The 24,345-nt window shown below is 42.5% G+C and overlaps 1 protein-coding gene across 20 annotated transcripts in view; it reads right to left on the reverse strand.

Annotated features, from left to right (window-relative positions):
• The window catches only part of SLC4A7 (solute carrier family 4 member 7), a 66,925-nt gene extending 53,929 nt beyond the window's left edge, over nucleotides 1-12,996 (reverse strand). For 3 of the 20 annotated variants that reach the window (XM_077916307.1, XM_077916317.1, XM_077916306.1), the window contains exons 1-2: nucleotides 12,701-12,990; nucleotides 10,286-10,324 (exon numbers count right to left, since the gene is read on the reverse strand). In XM_077916307.1, coding sequence (XP_077772433.1) covers nucleotides 10,286-10,324; nucleotides 12,701-12,748 — 87 coding nt within the window. In that variant the 5' untranslated portion in view covers nucleotides 12,749-12,990. Of the gene's footprint in view, nucleotides 1-5,764; nucleotides 5,786-10,285; nucleotides 10,325-11,187; nucleotides 11,210-12,386; nucleotides 12,561-12,700 lie in introns of those variants that run through there. The other 17 variants (XM_077916315.1, XM_077916316.1, XM_077916314.1 and 14 more) reach the window with 15 other exon arrangements.
• Between the last annotated feature and the right edge of the window lie 11,349 nt (nucleotides 12,997-24,345).

Genomic DNA, 24,345 nt, shown 5'->3' on the forward strand with positions numbered 1-24,345 from the left:
TTGCGGGGTACCACTGTAGTACTAATTATTCTTTGGGCCTGGTGTTTCCACCCACAGCAACTCTGTGGAGTCTGCCCTTTTGAGGATTTCTATCTTGCTGGACTTTATGCCCTCTTTGAGGTATGGGATTACAGCACCTCCAGCACAACCTTCCCTGTCTTTCCTATATACTTTTTAACAGCGATAACCAGGTCTAACAGGTTTTTTTTCCAGTCCACCAAGTTTCCCTTATGTCCATTACAGCTACTGTATGCTCTTCTCTCAAAACCAAGGACTCTAGCTAATGTTCATTTTGGCTCACAGGCTTCCAGCAGTAGCATATAAACACCCATAACTAGTGTGTTTGGTCTTTGGAATATGGGTTTTATCCTATGGTCCCTTTGCTTCTCTAATAGTTAGCATGTGCCCCTGCTTTCTCAATGCCTCGCTGTACCCACCCCCCATTTGAAAAATGATAAACATTTTACTCCTCATCCCTGGAATGGAATGGCCCCCACCCTATTAGTTTAAAGGCTGCTCTGCCACATTTTTTATTTTAAGGACCAAATGCAAAACAAGAAGTTACCATAATGTTAACCAAGGACCAGGTTCTTATATAATTAATACCTGGTTCTTAAACTAGATTCCTAAAATAGAATGGAACATTTTATAAACACAGCCTTAAAAGGCTACACCAAAAAAGGATAGCTGTTTAACGAGTGCATTTTTTACAAAGCCAAATTTCAAATCTGCACATTTGCTATACCACACATAAATATACGGTAATGCAAGGCTGAGAAGTATGACGTAACCTTTACAGTTGGGGCTGTTTAATTATTGTTTATAATACTTATAAACCACTTCAAAAAATTTAAATCCCAGAATGATATACAAAAGTATATCTATCTATCTGTGTGTGTGTGTGTGTGTGTGTGCACATGAGCAAATATCTATTGTCAAACTTAAAACAAATGGTGAATTCCCTTAAAAATAGTTTTTAGATACTATAATGTCAACTAATAAATTAAATGATGGTACATCATCAGCTTTCAAAGGAGTGAAGCGGGGTGGGATGAACACACAGAGACACACATATACTTTCACAAGGTGACACACATTCTGGACAATGTCAGAAAAATTCAGCAGCAGTGCTGAACATTGCTTTGTGTTTGTTAAGTGAACGCTCAGTCTTTCATAAGTTCCTACAAATGTGAGAATTATTTTTGTTGAAAGCTTTCAAATATCACTTGCTTCCTACTTCTACCTAGACCAATGTGGTTCTGCAGGAACTACTTCTCCATCTCCTCCAAAAGAAAAAAACCCAAAGAGAATAAAGGTTTTAAGACTGTCACAAAACAATACAGGCATGATAGGAAGAATAAAAAAGCCTGGTTCTGAAGTCCTCTACTGATCCACATACAGTCCTCATAGCTGTTCACAAACCAATCATTTGTTAAGAGTAAAGGAAATGACAGAAGGGCCAAGGCATTCAGACAATTTTCAAACCAAGGAAAAAGATTGTTTTTGAAAGCTAGGTCCACGTGACATTGCTGTGTTCATTTAATGGAATAATTGAGTTGTTGCCACTGCCAACCTTAGTAAGTTGACTTGCACACTTTTATTCTTATCTGCTTATACTTATCTACCGAAATTATCCCAGTATGAACTTCTGAACCAGAGAGTGAAGTTTCTTGAAAACAAGTATTTAAAACGTGCTAAAACAATAACAGAAGGAATATGACATACACAATTTCATACAGGGTAACTGACTTTTGGGAAATGTTGCTCATTTTTGTCCTGTCTTTTAATATATGCCAATATTGATATACAGCACAAGAGTAGAGTGATAAATGTGATATATAGTTTATAAACGAAATGCAATGTGTTGAACCACTTATTTTCAAACATATGTTTCTACTAATACACTATTTCTGTGAGTTTTCTTTGGCTTTACTCACGTTTTTGAAATATATGAAATACCTTCATGTTGCAAGGTACTGTTCTAAACATTTGCAGGTACATTTGATGAACAACAAAATTATTATTTGTTTGTAGCATTTATGTCCCACCTTTTTCTCCAAGGACCTCAAGGTAGCATACAAGGTCCTTCCCACCTCACTTAATCCCCACCAGAACCCTTTGACGTAGGGTAGGCTGAGAGGCAGTGTGGCTTGCCCATGGTCAGCAAGTGAGCTTCATGGCCGAATGGGGATTGACAATTCATCTCTGTACAGTGCCAGTGCTTGCATTTCCTTTATGAAAGAAATGATTTTACACATTTCAGTTTTTAAATACTGGGTGGGTAGACTCTCCAGCTATGAAGTCAAATGAAAGTATTAATCAAATAGCGCATGCACAGGAATTATTTCCAACAGTGTAAAAATATATATACTACTGATGTCCTTGGGGACATTATAAAGAACATTTCCCAATATGTAATTCAGAAATCAGAAACCAAAGGTCCATTCTTTGGTATGTGGGCTCGTACTAGGTAAATAGAGTGACAGACAGAATGACACAGGACCAGGACCAGCTCTATAGGTAGGGAAATGGAACTAACGGTCCATTCTTTTCCATGTGGGCCAGGACTAGGTAAATAGGAATTTGGTTGTCAGACAGAATGACACAGGGCCAGCCCCAGCCCTATAGCCAAATAATACAAAATTAATTTCAAATGGCTGGTGGTCACTATAATCAGAGACTGACAAGTGTGTGAGCAAGAACAGCTATATAATTAACTACGCAAGCTCTAGTGAGTGAAATATGTAAAAATTTCCATTTTGGCCTTTGGGGCCCTTGCTGTTTAGCAGCATATAATTAGATTTGTAAAAGGTCTGATATACCCGCTAAATTGATTTTAGTGTCTCTTGAACTGGAGAGGGAAGTGGGGGAAGAACCATTGTCCTTCAATTCAAAACATGCCACTGCCTTGCCTAGGGTATTCAAATATAGGCAAGAGTAATAGCCAAGAGTAATTAGAAATTGCATATCATATAATCTGATTTTAAGAGTCTATTTTTCACTACACTAAGCAGCTTGCAGTTTCCAAAACGTTGCTTAAGTAGATTCCATTACAGATGATTAATTTAAGTGAACACTAGCAGCAGTGTGACTTGAAGAAAGATAGTGCAGATACACTGAATGCATCAAGTCTCAACAAAGAGTGAAACAAATAGATTTTGTTCTTATAGAACTAGGTCAATCAGCAGAAGCACTTTTTGGCATTTCCAGCTTGGTCCTCCTTTCATCACTGTGACAGAACATACTGTACTAAGCTACTACTACTTCAGGAGTTAGGAATAGACTCTGTTTAGCATAGGCCTGTGCCACTTTAGCTTTACACTCAATAAAAATAAAGAGAACTCAACTCACAACGTGTTCCTCTGAAGTATGGCTGATAGTATATCCCAAGCTTTCCTCTGAATCAGAGTACAACGCTACTCCTCAATTTCAAGCATGTTCTTTTGTGCACTAAATGTCATACAAATTGTCATATGAACTAAATGCATTCACCAGACATTCAAAATTTGAAAAGAGTGTAATTCTTAATTGCTCCTACAATCTCCCCTGACTAGGCAAAAGTTATTGCCAGAGCAAACAATAAATTATTTTCTTAAGATCATCAGAGCTGCTGAAGGAAAAGAACTGTCAGATAATGTCAGCTGCTCCTTTTCTCAATCTCCTGGCAACATAAAGCTAGCCTCAAGAATAAGCATCTTTTACCCTGCTGATATTCTGACCACCTATGGAAGCAAGGCATTCCTCTTTTCTTGATTACAAACACACACTTTCACATTTATATAAATGGTCTCTCATTAGAAGATCGCATGAAGCAAGCCTTGAGACTTTATTTCAGTATATTTTGAATCCAGAATACTGCATATGCTGTTCATCACTATATTAAATATTCTATTGAATCCCATTGCTCCTGAAGAATTAGTATCAAGCAATATTTTAAAATAACCTTTTTTTTGCTATCAATACTTAACTCTACAGTCTGAAGAGGAACTACCACGCATCCATATGTACCCGAAACAAAGAAGCAAGTAATAATTTGGAATCATTATACAAAAGCTATTTGAATGCAGTGATATGCTTCCAGTCACATTCCAAGCACTTATTTTATACTCAAGCAGATATTTTAAAAAACACAATGACCCCACTTGCACTTAACACTAAGCTAAACAAGGGTTTGGCAGTAATGTGCAGGTTGCTCAAGCAAAGATCAAAGTTCTATTGCTCCTCGCTCAGGTGTTCTGCGCTCAGCCGTTCTGCTCTCATGCTACCCAGGGAAAAGCCATGGTTTGGTAAAGCATTGCGCCTGAATTTTGGGAGTGAGACAAGCAAGTCACAAGCTGTAACAAAGGTTTGTTCTTGCCTTATCACTTGGAGTTTGTCTGAAGGTACAAACCACAAGCCTGGGTTTGAACACAATGCTAAGACAAATCATGGCTCAGAAGGAGCACTCTGGCTGCAATTTGCTCCAACAACCTGCATGTACTCTCATTCATGCTAAGTCATGGTTTGGCTTTCTGTGCTAACTAGATCACTGCCTAGGTTCATTACCTGTTGCAGCACCCTTTCTGCTATTAGCACAAGTGCACTTCAATTTCCATAGATGTCAAACTAGTTAGTTTTATTTGTAGTTGAAGTATGATCCGTGTATCCTGTCCACATACACTTTAAGTACCCCACAACACGCTGAAGCCTTTATATATGAAGAAAAGAATAGTTGTATCTATTCACAAGTATGGCTTATTGCCATGACCAGGATACTAGCCTCAGGAGTGCCAAGTGTGCAGAGTAATCTGACACATCCTACAGTGGTACCACGTTTAGGGTCCATTTCGTCCAACGTCCGTGGCAAACCCGGAAGTACCGGAATGGGGTACTTCCGGGTTTGCCGCATGCGCAGAAGTGCTAAAACACACTCCATGCATGCGCAGAGCGGCACTTTGTTGAGCGTCCCTTTCGTTGAGGGTCTAGGGCTCTGGAACAGATCCCGGACGCAAAGGGAGGAATGACTGTACTCAGAAGTCAAATCAGAGAATCACAGAACTGTAGAGCTGGAAGGGATCCCTGAGGGTCATCTAGTCCAACCCCCTATGCAGGAATCTCAACTAGATCATACATGACAGATGGCCATCCGGCCTCTGCTTAAAAACCTCCAAGGATGAAGAGTCCACCACTTCTCATGGGAGGCTGTTCTACTGTCGAACAGCTCTTAGTGACAGAAAGTTCTTCCTGTTCCTTATGTTTAGTGAGAATGTATAATCTTGTAACTTGAATCTATTATTTCGGGTCCTAGCCTCCAGAACAGGAGAAAACACTCAATCCTCCATGTGACTGCCCTTTAGATACTTGAAGGTTGCTATCATATATGTTCTCAGTCTCCTCTTTACCAAGCTAAACAGATCCAACTCCCTCAACTGTTCCTCATAAGGCTTGGTTTCCAGATTCTTGATTATCTTTGTCAACCTCCTCTGCACACATTCCAGCTTGTCAATATCCTTCTTAAATTGTAGTGCCCAAAACTGGAGACTGTACTCCAGGTATGGTCTGTTTGACCAAGGCAGAATAGAGCAGGACTATTATTTCCCTTGGTCAGGACACTATACTTCTGTTGATGCAGCTTAAAATAACATTAGTTTTTTTGTTGTTGTTGTTGCAGCATCCTACTATAGATTCATGTTAAACTTGTGATCTACTAAGACCCCTAGATCCTTTTCACAAGTCCTACTGATAAACCAGATGTCACAGAATCACAGAGTTGGAAGGGACCTACCTCCATTTTATATTTTTGCAGCTGGTTCTTCCTCCCTTAGGGTAGAACCTGACATCTGTCCCTCTTGAAACTCATTTTGGCCCAGTTCTCCAGTCTGTTAAGGTCATCTTGAATCCAGATGTCTTCAGCGGCTTTGGCTACCCCTCCTAGTTTGGTGTCATCTGCAAATTTGATGAGCACCCCCTCAATTCCTTCATCCAAGTTGTTTATAATGAATTGGAACAACAGGCCTAGGACAGAACCCTGAGGCACCCCACTTGTCAGTTTTTCCAAGATAACGAGTTAGTGAGCATTTCCCCATCTTCTCCAAGCAAGGGACCTAATACTTGATTGTTCTTCCTCTTGCTTTGAACATAGCCACAAAAACCTTTTTTATTTCTAACCCAGGGGTCAGCAAACTTTTTCAGCAAGGGGCCGGTCCACTGTCCCTCAGACCTTGTGGGGGGCCGGACTATATTGGGGGTGGGGAGAACGAATTCCTATGCCCCACAAATAACCCAGAGATGCATTTTAAATAAAAGGCCACATTCTACTCATGTAAAAACACACTGATTCCCAGACCATTTGCATGCCAGATTTAGAAGGCGATTGGGTCAGATCCAGCCCCCGGGCCTTAGTTTGCCTACCCATGTTCTAACCTCTCTTGCAAGCCTGAGTTCATTCTGAGCTCTGGCCCATCTTACCTTGGCTATTTGTGTATATTCTTCCTTCATGATTTCTCCTTTCTTCACTGCTGACATCTCAGCTCATCTAAAACCTCCAACTGAGTTCAATGGGGCTTATTCCCAGGTAATTATGTATAAGATTACAGCCTAAAATGTTATAAATTAAGTCCTCCCTGGCTTTCCACATATTATGTACATTTTCGTAACACAGGTTTTCTCTAACCAAGATATGAGAGCAGTGCCCTCTAGTGCCTCTGCAACAGAACATCCTATATTTGTAAAAGCAAACTAAACCATAAACAACAAAAATCCTCACTGAAGCAGAGGCACCTCTAAACTATGTTTCCACTTGAAGTGAGATATATCATTATTTGGAAGTGTTTGTAAATGGCATATTCAAATATGTTAGAAGTCCTGAGCTGACACTCCCAGCCTTCATTTTAAAAAGGAGATGGGGTGGGGGGACAACAAGAACACCATCTCAAAATTACCCAAGTCAGAAATGACAGAAGTAGAACGGAACATATTATGAGTGAGCAATTTTGTTCAAAGGTTTTCAGCAGCTAAACTGTACTGAACTACCTCTTGTCAGAATCTAACTAGGCAGGTCAAACAGTTTCTAACCATTTTATGCAAGCCCTGGTCCTTCACCTAAGAAATTCTTTGTTATTTTGCATGTCCCATCAGTTCCCCACCCCCCAGCCCTGCATCAACAACAAAATTAAGGCAAACACAGACACACAACAAATAATTCTGTAGGCAAGAAATAATTCTCAAAGATTCTCAATAAGGAAGTTTATATTTTCAGAAAGGCAGAAGGAAGTAGCTATACACCTCTATCAAGAGAACTTCAGAGCATTAGGCCTTGTCCTAGCAGGGACTACCGGTAATTTAGAATCCCCATGGGATGTAATAAAGATCAGATCGTCATCAGAAAGTCTGAAATGCTAGGTGGGTGCTTATATTAGAAAAAACTCCTTGACCTATCTACTGAATTTGAATGAATTGATGATGCTATTATTCTCCTCTGCCTCTCCTCCTAGGGCTTCCCTGGCATTAGCCTTCTTAATTCCCCTCTCTTCTCCGCATCTCATTTGAGGATTTTTTTTTTAATCTATCCTGCTTCTATTAAGATAAGAGCTTCTGTGCACCATAAAATATTCCATCACATGATTCTCTTCAGTGTAGTCCTAGACCTAGGCCATCAAAATCAATATTAAGTTTTGTCATTATTTTCAGTGGGGTATCTGCAAGCTAACTCTGGAGCAAGATAAAACCAATGCACACAGTGTCATATGTGGAGTTGTAATCCCATTCTTACACTTTTTATAGAGCTGCATATTATCTAGAATTGTGTGTACAATTACTTACAAGGTTAGCTAAAACTCACTCAAGGTGCAAAATAAAGTTAGAATTATTGTCCGGAACCATGAAATTCAGCTTAGCAAAATGTTTCGTTCAAAAGGTGTCTTGATTAAGTCCTCAGCTAATACCCTTTCTTATTTTCACTATTTAGAAGCAGGCTAATCAAGTAGATTTGTTATTGCAAATGAAGTACATAACCTCAGTTTAGCTGGCTTTTGGAAGAGCCAATAAAAAGAACCAAAAAATATATATATGATAATATTGCAACCAAATATTTTAAGCCAAAATACTTAACTCCTGTGAGAATGATGAAGAACCAACCTCATAACGGAGTAATGACTGAATGTGATTTATGAAGGACAATGCCATCAGGTGACAAGTTTGTGTAATTCTATAGCAGGAAGCCATATGTACAAGCTATTTTGAGTTAAGACATTTTTTTCTGGCACACACGTCTGTGAAATCCTATGCACAGTCCCACTATTAGCTAACAAAATAAAACACAAGGAACAATATGCATATACAGGGAAGTCAGAGCAATAGCAGGTAGAAAATATTTCACCCAATGTATTTTCATCATATTTTTTGGTGGGGGGACTATTCCAGCTATATTCAGTTGTATAAACAAGAGCTAAATAGCACTGCACAAATACATATAGTTCCTTGCCTTTTTAGGATAGCCTTGCATTTATTAGATTTCAGTACTGCATTTTTAGACAGCTATATAAAGGCAGGCTTGACTTTTTGAAATATTAAATGGTAATTGTGTTGGATCAAACCAGAGGGAAATGTTCTACATTAGAATCTGAAGAATTCCATCCTTATCTCAGGTCCATTAAATGCTAGGAAATTATCTAGTTCACTTATTAGTTCCTTTCATGTTCTTAATCTCCAACGGAACAGAAAATAGATTAGCATGCAAGCAAAGAGAGGAACCCTCTTTCCAGCATGTTCATCCTTCCTTGTTCCACCTACTTCAGGTAACTCAAAAGGAGGCGAGTGCTGTGCTTACTAGTAGGCTATGGGGTGAAGTTCACCCCTTTCTCTCATATCCAATAGCCACCTGGTACAGCTAATTGCAACCATGGACACAGATGCACCTACATGAATCATCAGTGCAGAAGAGAATAGTAATAAATAATTAAAGCTATTTTAGTGGATTTGTTAGTTTAAGATTGATTATATGACCCTCAACAGATACTGTACGCTCATTTCAACTGTTCCAAAAATACCCTTCCAGATTTCCAAGAACAGATTTCTGAGAAGCACTCAGGATGCTATAGATGTGTAGATTATAATATGCAGGATCCTACATATGTATAAGGTGCAGTAAGATTTGCTTGTCTTCGTAGGGCATTCACACTTAATGATTTATCATAAGGGGCCAAGCCTCCGCCATGTGCGAATGTGATAAGGAGACGCCGGAGTCGCTCCAGCACATTATGTTCACTTGCCCCTTGTTCAATGTGCCACGGGCAAATTTGTTGGGATCAATCATACAGAAACTAGAGGGTACCCCACCAAAATTCCACCTTGCCCAAATCCTGCAGGATAAGGATACCCATACGACCCTGAAAGTGGCTAGGTTCCTGGTCGCTGTCCTTACCCAAAAGCGACGCCAAGGAGCACTACAAGCTAATTAAGGCGTAGTATGCCATCCCATCTTATAGTATTTTAATTGTTATAGTGGTGTTTTAGCGGCTGTTTTTCCCCACGTGCACAAGCTGTTATTTATGTGTTGTTTTTATCTGTATGGGCCTATGGCCGTAATAAATTTTCTTCTTCTTCTTCTTTATCATAAGTGCCGGATAAAATGTGATGTTGCCTATTACTTTCAAGGAATTTTCATATTAGTCGATAGGAAACCCTCCAAAAAGTTAGCATGCAAGACACTTCATCAGAAGATCAACACAGATCCAACCTCTAGCAAAACATTAAATCCTAATGCTGGCATATTCCACAGAAAGGTTGCCTGAGAAGAATGGTTAATATTACCTGTGAAGTATTATTAGTACTTGTAATACTACTGTGAAAGCCTCCAGATAGGTTCAGAAAACCTATACAGTATGTGGTGCTTCAAACTGTAAATGGTAAAAAAGGCCTGATCAAAAATCATTGCCACAAAGCAAAAAAGTAGGTGCAATTGAACATTCTAGAACTACACGTAGCTGAAGAGCTAATTGTTGCAAAAAGGAAATACGCACAGGTCTACATCCGTTTCATTATAAAAACACTTTCATATTAAAATAAATGAGTGCTCTTTTCTTCCCAGACAGGAAAAGAGAACTAGGCAGACCACAATCTATGTAAGCTTATGAGAACAGGGACCATTAACCCTCTCCATGATTGTAAAACCAAATCCAATCTTCTCTAGCATCTTTCAGTGAATATATCATAGTCTCCTATGTAGAAATATATCTTAAAAGTAAATGTAGCAATTCAATTTTTGTAGTCATGCGTTTCTCTACTCAAAAGATTAATGGGCCCCCACCTCCTTCAAGAAGCTGGAACGACCGTCTCCTTGTGTAATCTGTAAGAATTCAAAAGATGCAAAATTATTCCCTCAAAAACTATTATGACCGGAAACAAAACAAACTATATTTGCAACAGGTCACTCATATTCAGCATAATGAGAGGATAGCCAAAGAGCGCAAGAACCCACAGGGTCAAAGGAACCACTGCAGAATCAGCAATCGGATCAAATGCATCCTCCCTTTCTTAGACACTACCCTTCCCAGAGTAACATTCTGCTTGTCTGCTGTCAGACACACACAAGCAACACTCACATGAGGCAAGGTGGAGGGCAGAGGTGGCATATAAATGAAAGCAGTGCTAAGATGAGAGACCTGAATCCCTGCCAAATGAAAACTGCTATAACTGTGGAGTCTTTCCACATCAGAAGCCTTGGCAAACAACTGGGCAAGTAACTTTTAGAGATACACTCCAGGCAAAAAACCTGGCATGGTTTCCAAGTGTCACTTCTGTGTGACAGCTGGATATCAAAAAGATCAGACATTACTGTATTTGGATTTAAGGACATCTACTAACCACAGGAAAGGAACAAATCCTGTGGCTCCCCCCCCCCCCCCTTTGTTTGTGGCTGTTGGCAAACCTGAAGCTAAAGACTCTTGACTCTTTGTCCAAGAGATCTTAGGAGCCCTACTTTTGTTCCCCTCATCATAGATCAGGAGTGATAACTCTTTTTCTATTACTGTCTTTTGCGCAAGTTAGCATTTTTTATTATGCCACCTCCAGTGTGCAAAAACCACACATTTGACATTTATTTACTTTGATTTAAATAGGCATACTCTAATTAATACATAGTTCAATACTACCCACAACTAGTAGTCCACCACAACTGTTTTACTGAAAAACGAAAAAATAGACCACTACCTTTCTACATAGATTGTATCGAACAATTTGCTGTAGATGTAGATCCTAATGTGCAGCAATCAAGTTAAATCCAGTACTTAAATTGTTTGCCACATGATACTAATACATATTACTCTTCAGTGAACAAGCCAAATGATGTAGAGGGAAAGCTTTTACACTAGGTTGTTCACTCGCTTACTTCGTTTGCTATCAGAAGAGCTCTCCATCTTCTAGTGCCATTTAAAACTAGATTATCTGCCCCGGCACCGTCCCAAGGAACCTTGGGAATGAACGCAACCTTAGCAGCAGGACAAAGTCATGGAAACACTCAATAAAAATCCGTGGTGAACCACTAATGTTTTTTTCCCCTAGTACCACTTTAAAAAGCAGGGAAGGGTGGGGTGGCGGGGAAGAGACAGACTGCGCCTCATTTCACCCCCAGCCATGAAAGGAAGTAAAGTGAATCACTGCTGAGTTATCTGCCACTTCCTTGAGCTCTGAGGACAAAAGAGCTGCTTCGGGTTAGCCATGTGTTTGCACTCACAAAGGAGTCAAGAGGAGCAGGAGGACCAAAGGCAAGCAAGGCATCTCACCGGAGATGCCCCTACCTCGCCTGCTGCACTGTGCCCAGGACACGTCCTTTTATATTATTATTATTATTATTATTATTATTATTATTATTATTATTATTATTAGTTCCCATAGGACAGCAGAGGCCAGCCCTGACCCGCTGCAGCCTGCCCACTATGTATCCTCCTTTACCCCGTTTGACACTTCCCAGCCCGAATGAAGGGAGCATGTTAGAAGGGTAAGAGGGAGAAGGGAGGGGGGGAAGCTTCGAACAAAGAACCAGGCTCCCCCTCTCCCTCTCTGCCCACCCCTCACCCTATCAAGAGCTCTTGCCTGAACAAAAGCAATGAGCCCAGACCAGCAGGAGCTGGTTGTGGAAAGGAAGGAGACGCGCGCCTCCCTCCATTTCCTCACACGCGCCAAGTGGAGGATTCATTCGGCGGAGATGATGCTGAAGCGAAATGTTTCCATGAGCAAGAAAACCGCCCGCCCGCCTCCCCCCCGCCAGTCTTAATTCCATCCACGTGTCACAACAGTATTGCTCCTGTGGTTGTTGTTAGTAGTGTTTGGCTGCGGAGATGAAGGGGGGGAGAAAGGAAGCGCGAAGTGGAAGGAAGGGCTGAGGGGAGGCGAGGGAGAGAGACTGACACCTGTCGGTTTGTGTGCGTGAGGGGGAGACTCGAGACCGGAAAGAAAAGAGCGCCTGGCTTTGTGTCGCCTCCTCGGGCATTAATCCGGCGCCGCTTCCCCGTCGCAGAGCCAGGGAGCCCAGTGAGGCGCTCGGTGGGGCTCCGCCCCCACAAAGAGGCGCAGCAGCGGCGGCGGCAGCAACGGCCGCCCGAGCCTCTCAGCCCAGGGGAAAGGCGGGAGAGATAAAGGGGCGCGAGCACGTCCCCCCCTCCCTCCCTCCCTCGCGCACAACCGCCAACTGCCATCCCGCCTCCTCCCGCCGCTCTTCAGTTACCGTTGTGAGTAGCGGTCTCATCTGCTCCCCCGACCGCTCCTCCTCCATGGTGCAGGGCTCGGGAGGAGAGAGGGTGGCTGCGCTGGAAGGAATAATAGTACTGGTACTACTACTACTACAAGCCGGCACTGTTCCTTCTTCTGCCGTCGACGTCGGCAGCACAACGAGGCTCCTGGCTCGGCCGGCCGCTTTTTTTTTTCTTCCTTTTTTGCTCTCGCCGGGAGCCGAGCCGGCTCTACGCTTGGCCGCGCCCCTCGCCCGCCTGCGCGACTGGCAGCAGCGCCGACCAATCGGCGCGGGAATGCGGCTCCTCCTCCTCCTCCTCCTCCTCCTGGGCCGGAGGGATGACGCGGAGAGGCGAGGCGGCTCTCTCTCTCTCTCTTCTGAGGCAGAGGGGGATTTACGGCGCGACCTTCCTCCTCCTCACTCAAGGGGAGCCCTTCATGCAGGGCGGCGCTGCCTCCCCGTCCCCGCCCCATGCACGCTGCTGCTTAGAAGTAAAAGTCCCTCCAGAGTACACAGAACACACACACAAACACGAGAGAAATCGAGCGAGGGGGAATAAATTGCTTCAGGGGGTTGTCTGAATAGGCGTCGACGGTGCTTGAGAGGCAATGTGGGGCGTTTTTAACCACATCCCTTCGTGGCCCGAGGAAGAATGAATCGCTGTGCGCGGCCCTTGGAAGCCGCTCAGGCAATCTTGCTTTCACAGTGTTGAAAACGGACCCCTTGAGGGGAAATAAAACCTGCGGTCCTAATCCATAAACAACTATGGCGGATGAGATCATTAGGTGTGTTCCCCGCAGCCCCCATAACGTTAAATGGCTGCTTCGGAAGCTGAAGTAACTCGGTGGATGAGTAGGAGCCTAATGGTGTGGTCCTACATACGTGTTTGTATTGGGAAGAAGCTGCCTCCGAGTCCTCCACCCTCTTGGTCTTCAGCCCAGGGGGCAAAGTGAGGCGACGGCCTCAGGCAGTAGGATGCACAATGGGGCAGCAGGTCCCCGTGCAGAGCTGAGCCTCAGAGAGGAAGGGATCAGATGCACACAGAAGTAAAGTGCATCCATATAGGAAGAAGCCTATATGGATATTTTAAACTGAGCCATATTTCAAGGTGCAGATATAAGCAGTGGTTTCTTTCTGGGGGGATGCAGGGGGACGCATACCCCTAAACATTTTGTGAATCTAAGTTTGGCCTCATTGAGGGGCAGTATTTCAATATGAGTGGGAAAATGAGAGTACCCCTAAACATTTTTTAAAGGGGAAAAAAGCACTGGATAAAAGGTTGCCAGACGTCCAGAATTTCCCGACATACCCAGAACACTGTGGTTGGAAGCAGCGTCTGGGCGAAAATCATCCAAAAAATAAAATGTCGGGGGACATCTGGACGTAATGCTACCCATATTGCCAGTGTTGTTTTTGCCAATTCTCCTTTAAAACAATAGCTGGGAAACGTGGTGGTGGGTTTTTTTGCAAGCAAAACAAAAAGCTCAGCAACTTTGCCAAAAAAAGCTCAACGACTTTTGTGTCCTGATTTTCCATTTTTGAAACGTGGCAACCCAGTAGGCTACTATAGGAACGTGCTTTATACTGGCTCAGCCTACTTGTCTGTCTTCCCCAATATTGCTACTCCATTTCATGGTGCCTCCTCAAGTGTTTTCAACAGGCCTGCTGAACTGGGATCCTTTTGTTCAGGGCAACCCTACAATGCTGTTAGAACTTAAACTCCAACTCCCATCAGCCCCAGCCAGCCTGGCCAATGATTAAGGGTAATGGGAGTTGCAGTTCACCAAAAATTGGAGGTTCACAGAGTCCCCATCCCTGCTGTAAGTAGAGATCCATGTAGAGCAAGTTTTCCTCCATTCCACCCAATAGTTCCTATGTTCACCTTTTCATTTCCAAAAATGTACTTCTTAATAAATATTATTCACAAATGATATGAGAAAGGGGGTGGGAAGATTGATAGGGCATGGGAAGAGAAATACCTATTTAATGAAGCAGCTATGTATTAGTTTAATATGATTCATAATACCACACTTTAAAATGCACTTTCTAATAAATATATGACTTGAATGAAATGAGAAGGGGGAGCAGTGATAGCCAGGACTTGTGATGGAATAAAAAGCTGTGTAATGAAACAACTATGTATCAATTTATTATTATTTAATAATGTTAATGGCGTATTTTAGAGTATAGGGGCTTCACGGGGTATGTTGACCAATACAGTAGTGACTTGCTCAGTAAACTAAATGGTTGAACGGAGATTTGAACCTCGGTATTCTGGGTCAAAACCTAATATTTTAACAGTACACATCAGTGCTGCTGGGTTTATATATGCAGTACCTAAGCACTGCATTATCATAATTAATTAATTACAATACTCAGATCAAAATTCAAAATGTATTGCATTGTTTCCTAAGTTCAAGGTGTCACAGGAACAGCATTGCACAAGATAACATTCTCTTTCCCACGAGAGTCTGTTTTGGGAGAACATGTTCTTCCCACACATGGACTCCTTGCACTGCTTCAGGGAGTGACCTCACTCTTAGCAGCTGCACAGCCAATTTACAAATGAGTTTGGACAACCTTTTGGCTCAGTACAAAGCACCCAATTAAGTCTATGTCAGTTCTCTAAATGTTTAAAATGTTTCCGGAATTAATGTTTCCACTTTGATGCCATCAGTTCTCTGCCCATCAGAACTTCTCCCCAGCCTTCATTTAGAATTCATAATTCTGTTAAATTCTCTTGGGAGCTGGTATTGTTAGCATGCCATGGGTCTTGGTCGGTGGTACATAAAAGACGGATGTTATCAATACTCTCCCTGTTGGATCAGTATCCATCAGCTTGTCATTATGTGTATTTATTTATTACATTTATATATGCTGCCCTTTCTGCAAGGAACTCAAGGCAAGATAGAGAGTTCTCTCTCCCAGCACTAGCAGTATCATTTTATAATCACAGCAACCCTGTGAGATAGGTTAAGTTGACAGATAGCGTAACTGACCCTAAATCACTCTAATGAGCTTCATGGCTCAGTTCACCATCAAATGCAAGATTGGGGAAATGCTGAAATCCAACATTTTCAAGAAGGAAAAGAAAAAATGTCCAAATTCTAAGATCTGCTTTTGTCCACAAATAAATTTTCAATGCAAATAGAACTGAAGGCTGTTCTGCCCACAGTAAACACAACATCAGAATCGCATTTCAGTCTCAGGTGTTTGTGTGAATCTGAACTTATGATCTGGTTTATCTCTGTAGATCGTGGCATAAGTATAAGATTGACATAACTAATATGACATGAGACTCTCCATGATGAACTCCTTGGTAACCTGGCCTAAGCCGCACTCCAGGCATTCAGGAATATTCTGAGTTCACACACACCTGACCTAAAGATCAACATATGCAAATATAGGATTGCCAAATACAGGATACTCATCTCTTCAGTGGGATCCATCCACACAATGGTAAGGTGATTTAAAGACAAATCTCAGACAGAGATGCCTAGGTTTAGATAACTGTTCACTATCACAAGTCTTTCACCCTTTTGTTAAGCAAACAGGAACAGGATTACCAAAGATGGGCAAAGTGAGATATAGGCAGGAAAATCTGGAAGGGATTATGGAAATTGTAGGAATCAATCATTTCACATACCCCTCTTCTATACACTGACATGCCTTGGCAAAAAGGTATTTAAAAAAGCATTAGATTCAAAGGCTACTAGGCGCTCATAACTCCAACAGGACAGAACATATCCACTGCTCCCTAGGAGTCTGCACACTTCTGCTTTGCCTTAAGGACAGGCAAACTTTCTCCCCCCCCCCTCCTCCTAGTGTGGGTTTATGGCAAAATTGTCATGCCCATGCTTCTGTAGGCCACGGGTGGCGCTGTGGTCTAAACCAATGAGCCTCTTGGGCTTGCCAATCAGAAGGTCAGCGGTTCGAATCCACGTGAAGGAGTGAGTTCCCGTTGCTCTTTCCCAGCTCCTGCCAACCTAGTTCGAAAGCACGCCAGTGCAAACAGATAAATAGGTACCACTGTGGCGGGAAAGTAAACAGTGTTTCCATGCACTCTGGCTTCCATCACGATGTCCCGTTGCACCAGAAGCGGTTTAGTCATACTGGCCACATGACCCAGAAAGCTGTCTGTGGTTAAACGCTGGCTCCCTTGGCCTGAAAGCGAGATGAGCACCGCAACCCCATAGTCACCTTTAACTGGACGTAACTGCCCAGGAGTACTTTACCTTTTTGGCCTTTAGAATAGTTAGGGAATTTTTTGTTGTTTAGTCGTTTAGTCGTGTCCGACTCTTCGTGACCCCATGGACCAGAGCACACCAGGCACTTCTGTCTTCCACTGCCTCCCGCAGGGAATCTTATTCTTTAATTAAGGTGTGCCTACCTGCTTAGAATGTAACTTTGCTGTCTAAAGAAGCATTTTTATATATTCTGTCACTCCTATTTGCTATAATATGTGGGCATAAGATTAAGGGTTAACACTCATCCATAACAAGCACATGTCATAACTCCAGCCAAAGATCCTAAACCTCTCAACAGGGTGTATATGAACATCCATGAGTGCTGGCAGAGCACATGGGAGTCCAGGTACACACATGTAACGGTAGATGCTTCAATGCAAAGGTCAGCCCTGAAATGCCACAACCACACATCCATCTCCAATAGTTAGTGTCTATGGCAAGGATGAGGAACCTCTGGCCCTGCAGAGGTTGTTGGGCTCAACCCCCAGTAGCTTCTCTATGGTCAAGCAAGCAGAATTCCAGAAACATACAGAAGGCTTCCAGAATGTATTTTGTATAGTTAAGCTTCTACCTCTATCTTCACTACATTGTATGTTATTTTATTGCTATGGCTAATGGCTGATGCAAATGTTCTTCTTCTTCATATAGAAGGCCAGAAGTTCTCTGTCCCTGGTCTCATTGAGACGATCGCTCTTATTTATTCATTGCCAATGCAAGTGATGCTACAGTTGCATTCAGCACATATTTTTTTTAAAGTGGGGGGAAGTAGATAGAGGCGAGGCACACAAAATTGGTCCATGTAGGATGTACCTTAGAAGAAACTGTATTATTTATGAACATCGGTGATAGAATTTACAATAAACCTAAAACAGCATCACAATGAATTATAAAGAGTTTGCTAGGAACTATAATAATGGCTGCAGCATCGTTTTATGCAAGCCAAGAAGATCTCGGTTTCAGTAAATACTTACATTAACTGTTTACTACTATCATTGCTCATACGTTGAATTACAAAGGTCAGGGTGAGTGCCCTGCAGTTTATTAGTTTGTATTAATTCGGAGGCTTAATTTGGACCATGGTTTTCAATCATTTGCCCAAGACACATAGCATAACTGAGACATGAGGAATCTGAACTTGGAGTCCAGATGCTGTTGGACTCTGGTCCCCATCAGTCCCAGGCAGTGCTTTTTTTCCTAAAAAAATGTTTAGGGGTACTCTCATTTTCCCACTCATATTGAAATACTGTCCCTCAATGAGGCCAAACACTGATTCACAAAATGTTTAGGAGTATGCGTGCTCCTGCGTACCCCCAGAGAAAAGCACTGGTCCCAAGCAATGGTCTGGGATGCTGGGAGTTGTAGTCCAACAACTTTTGAAGGGCCATCGAGTCCCCATCTCTTGCATAGCTGTATACAGTGGTGCCTCGCAAGACGAAATTAATTCGTTCCGCGAGTTTTGTCGCCTTGCGATTTTTTTCGTCTTGCGAAGCACGGTGTTGGGAAAGTTTTGGAAAAGCTTCAAAAATCACCAAAGTCTTTAAAAACCTCAAAAAAGGCTACCACACCGCGTTCTATGAGTTGCTCCTCGAAGTCAAGTCGCAACTGTATTAACAGTGTTAAGAAAAAGGAAACAAACTTGCAAGACGTTTCCGTCTTGCGAAGCAAGCCCATAGGGAAAATCGTCTTGCGAAGCAGCTCAAAAAACAAAAAACCCTTTCGTCTAGCGAGTTTTTTGTCTTGCGAGGCATTCGTCTTGCGAGGTACCACTGTACTTGCACTGGTGTCTCTTGCTAAAAAATATTACCCTGCACCAGGTGTCATCTTTTCAAGAATCTGAGATCCGGACCCCACATGCATTTTTATTTACAGAGTAAATCTACATTTTCTCCATCCTTTGTGCATGTTGAATACCCTGAGTCAGCCCTGCTTGCATGTGTTAATGAAGCAGAGATGTTTGTTGGGGGCATTAATCCATTGTTAGTGGGCATCATTGCCAAACTGGCAGTGTTGCCATGGTCACTGGGGGCATGCCTGTCAATGATAAAGCGCTATATATATGTATAAAGCTTTATAATTGACAGGCATGCCCCCACTTGTGTGTTTTCTCCTCCCATCTTAGGCAAAACATATACACTGGACACAACAGCTGTTCTGCCATCATAGTGGTGGCTCCTCTCTGATGTAATATGACTATAGAATTGCTGTTTGTAGATTTGTTGGACATACATTTTACACATCACCTGGGAAGACAGGCGAACTAATATCAGTGTACTGGAAGAAGCAAAGATCACCAGTGTTGAAGCAATGGTTCTTCAACATCAACTTCGTTGGACTGGTCATGTTGTGCGGATGCCTGATGACCGTCTTCCAAAGCAACTACTCTATTCCGAACTTAAAAATGGAAAGCGTAATGCTGGTGGTCAACAAAAGAGGTTTCAAGACTGTCTCAAGGCAAATCTTAAAAAATGTAGTATAAACACTGACAACTGGGAAACACTGGCCTGCGAGCACTCCAGTTGGAGAACAACCTTTACCAAAGGTGTCATGGGCTTTGAAGACACGTGAACTCAGGATGCAAGGGAGAAATGTGCTAAGAGGAAGGCACGCTTAGCAAACCCTCACTGTGATCAACTCCTGCCTGGAAACCAATGTCTCCACTGTGGAAGGACATGTGGATCCAGAATTGGCCTCCACAGTCACTTGTTAAAACCGTGTTTATGGAAGACAATCTTACTCGGCTACGAGTGATCACCAAAGAAGAAGAAGACATGGATTTAGAAGGAATCATGGCTGTAAGAGGTAATATGCTTGTATTTTGTTCAAAATGCATAATAAAACTGATATGTATGTGGGTTTTTACACAAAAATAATCAGACTGATATCTGCAATTTTCTTAAATCGTCAATTTTATCCACTCTGTTTTATCCACTCCCCTTTGAGGAGTGAAGTTATTACCCCTCTACTACTGTCCATGCCGGGTCACTCAACAATTGCTACTGTGTTCTTTCCTCGAGCAGATCAAGATAACCAAGTGAAAGCAAAAGCTGCGAAAAAATTAGCAGAGGCAATTAGAATAAGATCTACCGGGTATTATTTGATTATTGATGCAAACCTCCAGAATGTATTTTGTGTAGTTACGGTAAGTTTTTACCTCCCTCTTCAGTATACTGTACAGTGGTACCTCGGGTTACATATGCTTCAGGTTACATACCTGTCAGGGGTTCAGGGAGAGAGGCGCAGATGAGGGAGGAGACTGAGAGCGAGGGGGAAGGATCCCAGGGCGACGAGGAAGAAGATGACAACGAGTCGAGGGGTTCCATGAGTCTCTCCAGTGAATCGGAGGATTCCCAAAAGGGAGCGCCCCTGGTCAGGCCAAGGGGAGCCACAGGGGGGAGTAGTCAGGAGCAGGGCAGCAGCAGGGGAACCCCCAGTGGGAGTTGGAGATCGGGACCGGCTTCTCCGCCAGAACGGAGTGAAGGGGGTGGAGTTCCCAGTGTGTCAGACGGAGCAGAGCAGGAAGCAGAGAGGGGAAGGAGATCGGGGCAAGACGTCCTGCCGGAAGGGGCGGAGAGTAGTACCGAGAGCAGTGTAACTGTCAAAAGGAAGGTCAGAAGCAGCGTACGCGCGCCAAGTTCAAATGTGGAGGCGCGCGGAAGTGAGGAGAGCCCGGAGGAGGAGCCTGGTCCCAAAGCACGGAGGAGGGGGGAGCAGGCATCAGAGGATTCAGCCTCTGGGGAATCCCGGAGGGAGGGAACCCAAGGGGGCAGAAAGACCCTGCGGAAAAGGAAGGAGAGGAAGAGGTGGTCCAGCGCAAGCCTCTTAAACTGGTGTAGAGGCGGGACTGATTCAGAAGGGACTTCAGCGGTCTAAGCTTAACAGACGTGGGGTCACGCGCCTCGGATGTGGAGCTAACAATGTTCTTCAATAAAAGCTTTTGTACATAAGCTGGACTTGGCGTTGGTCTCTTGTGAGCTGGGACCTTGGGTGGCCCTGACAATACCCTTCAGGTTACAGACGCCGCTAACCCAGAAATATTACCTCGGGTTAAGAACTTTGCTTCAGGATGAGAACAGAAATCGTGCTCTGGCGGCGCGGCAGCAGCGGGAGGCCCCATTAGCTAAAGTGGTGCTTCAGGTTAAGAACAGGTTCAGGTTAAGAACAGACCCCTGGAACGAATTCAGTACTTAACCCGAGGTACCACTGTATTTTATTTTATTGCTATGGCTAGTGGCTGATGCAAATAACAAATCTTCTGAATCCGATTCCACTCTGTTTACATGTCGTTTGTGGTTACATAATATAAATAGTTCATCCATGGTTAAATCTGTCAAGGGAAACCTGAAGCTTAGAAAATCACAAATGGCCAAAAAGTGTGCCAGTTAACTATGGAGGCTACTCCTCAGCTTGAGGCCACTTCATAAGGAGGAAATCTGACATGTTATTCATGAGAGCAGAAAGCAGAATGAAAAACCTGTTTGCAGATGAAGGTCATGACTGATGTACAAGAGGCTACATGCCCCATTACTTCTCCCCTCCCAAAAAAAAGTTTTAATTAGCATGACGTATCAAGATTCTAGCAGATGACTTTCCTTTTCTATAGAACCAACACTCAGAAATGCAATTTTACATTCTGGCTTTTTCTGAGGATTCCACAATTGTATTCATGCATTATACGTTGGGTTTTAAGATAAAGCAAACCTGGACTGCTCATGTTTCAGAAGTTACTAACGGAAATGAATCTCAACATGTAGTCTGGAAAGAAAACTGAAATGTCTACCCTGTATTTTAATGGTCTAGTTAAACCATGATTACCAGTTCTGGGGTTTGAAAATTCAGTCTGCTCTTGTTTCTGCCAGGCTTCATATGTTGCCTGCCATATTCTGCCTGTCTCCACCTTTGACCAGCCAGACTCTCATCCGCACTATACATTTAAAGCATCATCATACCACCTTAAACAGTCATGGTCCCCCCCCCCCCAATCCTGGGAACTGTGGTTTGTTAAGGGTGCTGAGTGTTGTTAGGAGAACCTTATTCCGCTCATAGAACTATAGCTGTCAGAATCCTTCATCCAAAGGAACTCTGGGAACTGTAGTTCTTTGAAATTTTCGGGTGGGTGTCATCCAGACTCAGCAACTTGTCAGTTTTCATTTTGCCTATCAGGCCTGGAACTTCAACTTTCATCATCGCTATCTGTCTTTATCCACCAGACTCATCTCCTGCAAAGGTTAGTTCAGGCACTGGGATCTGCCCTATATCCTCCATTGTGAAAACAGATTCAAATACAGTCATACCTTGAGATAAATACGCTTCACGATAAGTATTTTCAGGTTGCGCTCCGCGGCAACCCAGAAGTAACAGAGCACGTTACTTCCGGGTTTCGCCACTTGTGCATGCGCAGACACTCAAAATGATGTCACGCTCATGTGCGGAAGCGGCGAAACACGACTCACGCACGCGCAGTCGCGTCTTACGTTCTGTTCAGGATGCGAATGGGGCTCCAGAACGGATCCCGTTCGCATCCCGAGGTACCACTGTACCGTATTGGACTGAATATAAGCCGCACTTTCTCCCGCCAATTCCAACTGTGAAAAGTGTGCGGTTTATATTTGCGACCTTACGATATGCAGCCAGGAGTGCAGCGAAGCGGTGCCCACCCCATGTGTAGTCCCCAGTCCTCTCCCCCAAGGCCGGAAAGGGGGAGAGTGAGGAAGGGGAAAGGCTGCTGGCGACGCAGTGCAGCCCCCCCCCCCCGCCCGCCAGTATGTAGCCAGGAACAGTGAGGAAAGGAGAGGCATATATTTGGGTATTTTTCTTTTTCTCCCCCCCCCCCTCCAATTTTAAAGGTGCAGCTTATATTCAGGCCAAGATGGTAATGCATTCAGCTTCTCTGGGATCTCTTCATCTTCCTTTATAACTCAGTTGACTCTCTTGTCATCCAAGGGTCTAACTGAGTCCCTAGGCCAGGGGTTTTCTTTTTTTTTATAAATGCTTTTTATTGTATTTTCTTCATCGTACACATCCACAGAAACACAGCCAAAAAACAAAACATTAAAAAGAAACATTAAGCATTAAAAAGACATTAAATAAAGAAAAAAGAAATAGAGAAAAAAGAAAAAAAGAAAGAGAAACACATACCACAATTTACTAACATCAACTTCCTTCCCTCCTGATTTCGGATTTCTACTTTTAATAGTTTCATCTTACAGCTGGTATTGGTTTTTAGTTTGTAACATCAGAAGATTTAGATCAAACCTACTGTAGTTGGTAAGTTACTAAAATTGCCTTCGATATATGCCATAAATTTATTCCAGTCCTCTTTTAACTTTGTATTTTTCTGATTTCTAATTCTTTGCGTCATTCTTGCCAATTCTATAAAATTCTATAATTTAAGTTGCCAATCTTTCACCGTTGGTAAAGTTCAGTTCTTCCAGTTTTGAGCAATTAACATTCTAGCCGCAGCTGCCGCGTATTGGAACAGGGTTTTGTCTTTTTCCGGTATTTCTTTTCCAACCATCCCTAGTAAAAAGGCCTCTGGTTTTTTAAGAAATGTGTATCTAAATATATTTTTTAGTTCATCATAAATCTGATTCCAAAATTTTTTTATTCCCTCACATGTCCACCACATATGTATGAAACTCCCTTCATTTGTTTTACATCTCCAGCAGGCCTTGTTACCAGTCTTATACATCCTATTTAATTTTTCTGGAGTTAAATACCATCTGTATATCATCTTTTCTAAATTTTCTCTAATTGCAGCACTTGCTGTAAATTTTATTCCCTCATTCCATAATTTCGACCATTTCTCATGTTCTATATTATATCCCAGATCTCTTGCCCACTTTACCGTAACTTCTTTAATTTCTACATCTTTTGTATCGGCTTCCAGTAAGATGTTATACATTTTGGATAATAACTTACATTTACCTTCAATTATTTCAATTTGAAATTTTGATTTCTTTTCACTCATTCCTACTTTCTTATCTTCTGTCCACCTTGCATTAATCTGATGGTACTGAAACCAACCCTTCAGCTTTTCTTTCAACTCCTCATACGGTTTTAGTTTCCAGCTTTCATAGGAACTTGTCAATAGATCTTCATATGTCAAACTTTGCTCTTCCAAATTTGTTTTTTTAAAAGATAGGATATCTATAGGGGACAGCCACCAGGGTGTTTTTGGTTCTAACAGTTTTTTGTTTCTTTCCCAGACTTCATATAGCGGGCCTCTAATAATGTGACTCGAAAACCCCTTATGTACTTTTCCTTTACCCAACCAAAGGTAGGCATGCCAGCCATACCTGTTATCTGCCCCTTCGAGTTCCAATAAATCCGTATTCTCCAAAGTTATCCAGTCTTTTACCCAACATAGGCAGGCAGCTTCATAATACAGTTTTA

This window comes from Podarcis muralis, chromosome 12, assembly GCF_964188315.1.
Source record: "Podarcis muralis chromosome 12, rPodMur119.hap1.1, whole genome shotgun sequence".
Taxonomy (NCBI): Eukaryota; Metazoa; Chordata; class Lepidosauria; order Squamata; family Lacertidae; genus Podarcis; species Podarcis muralis.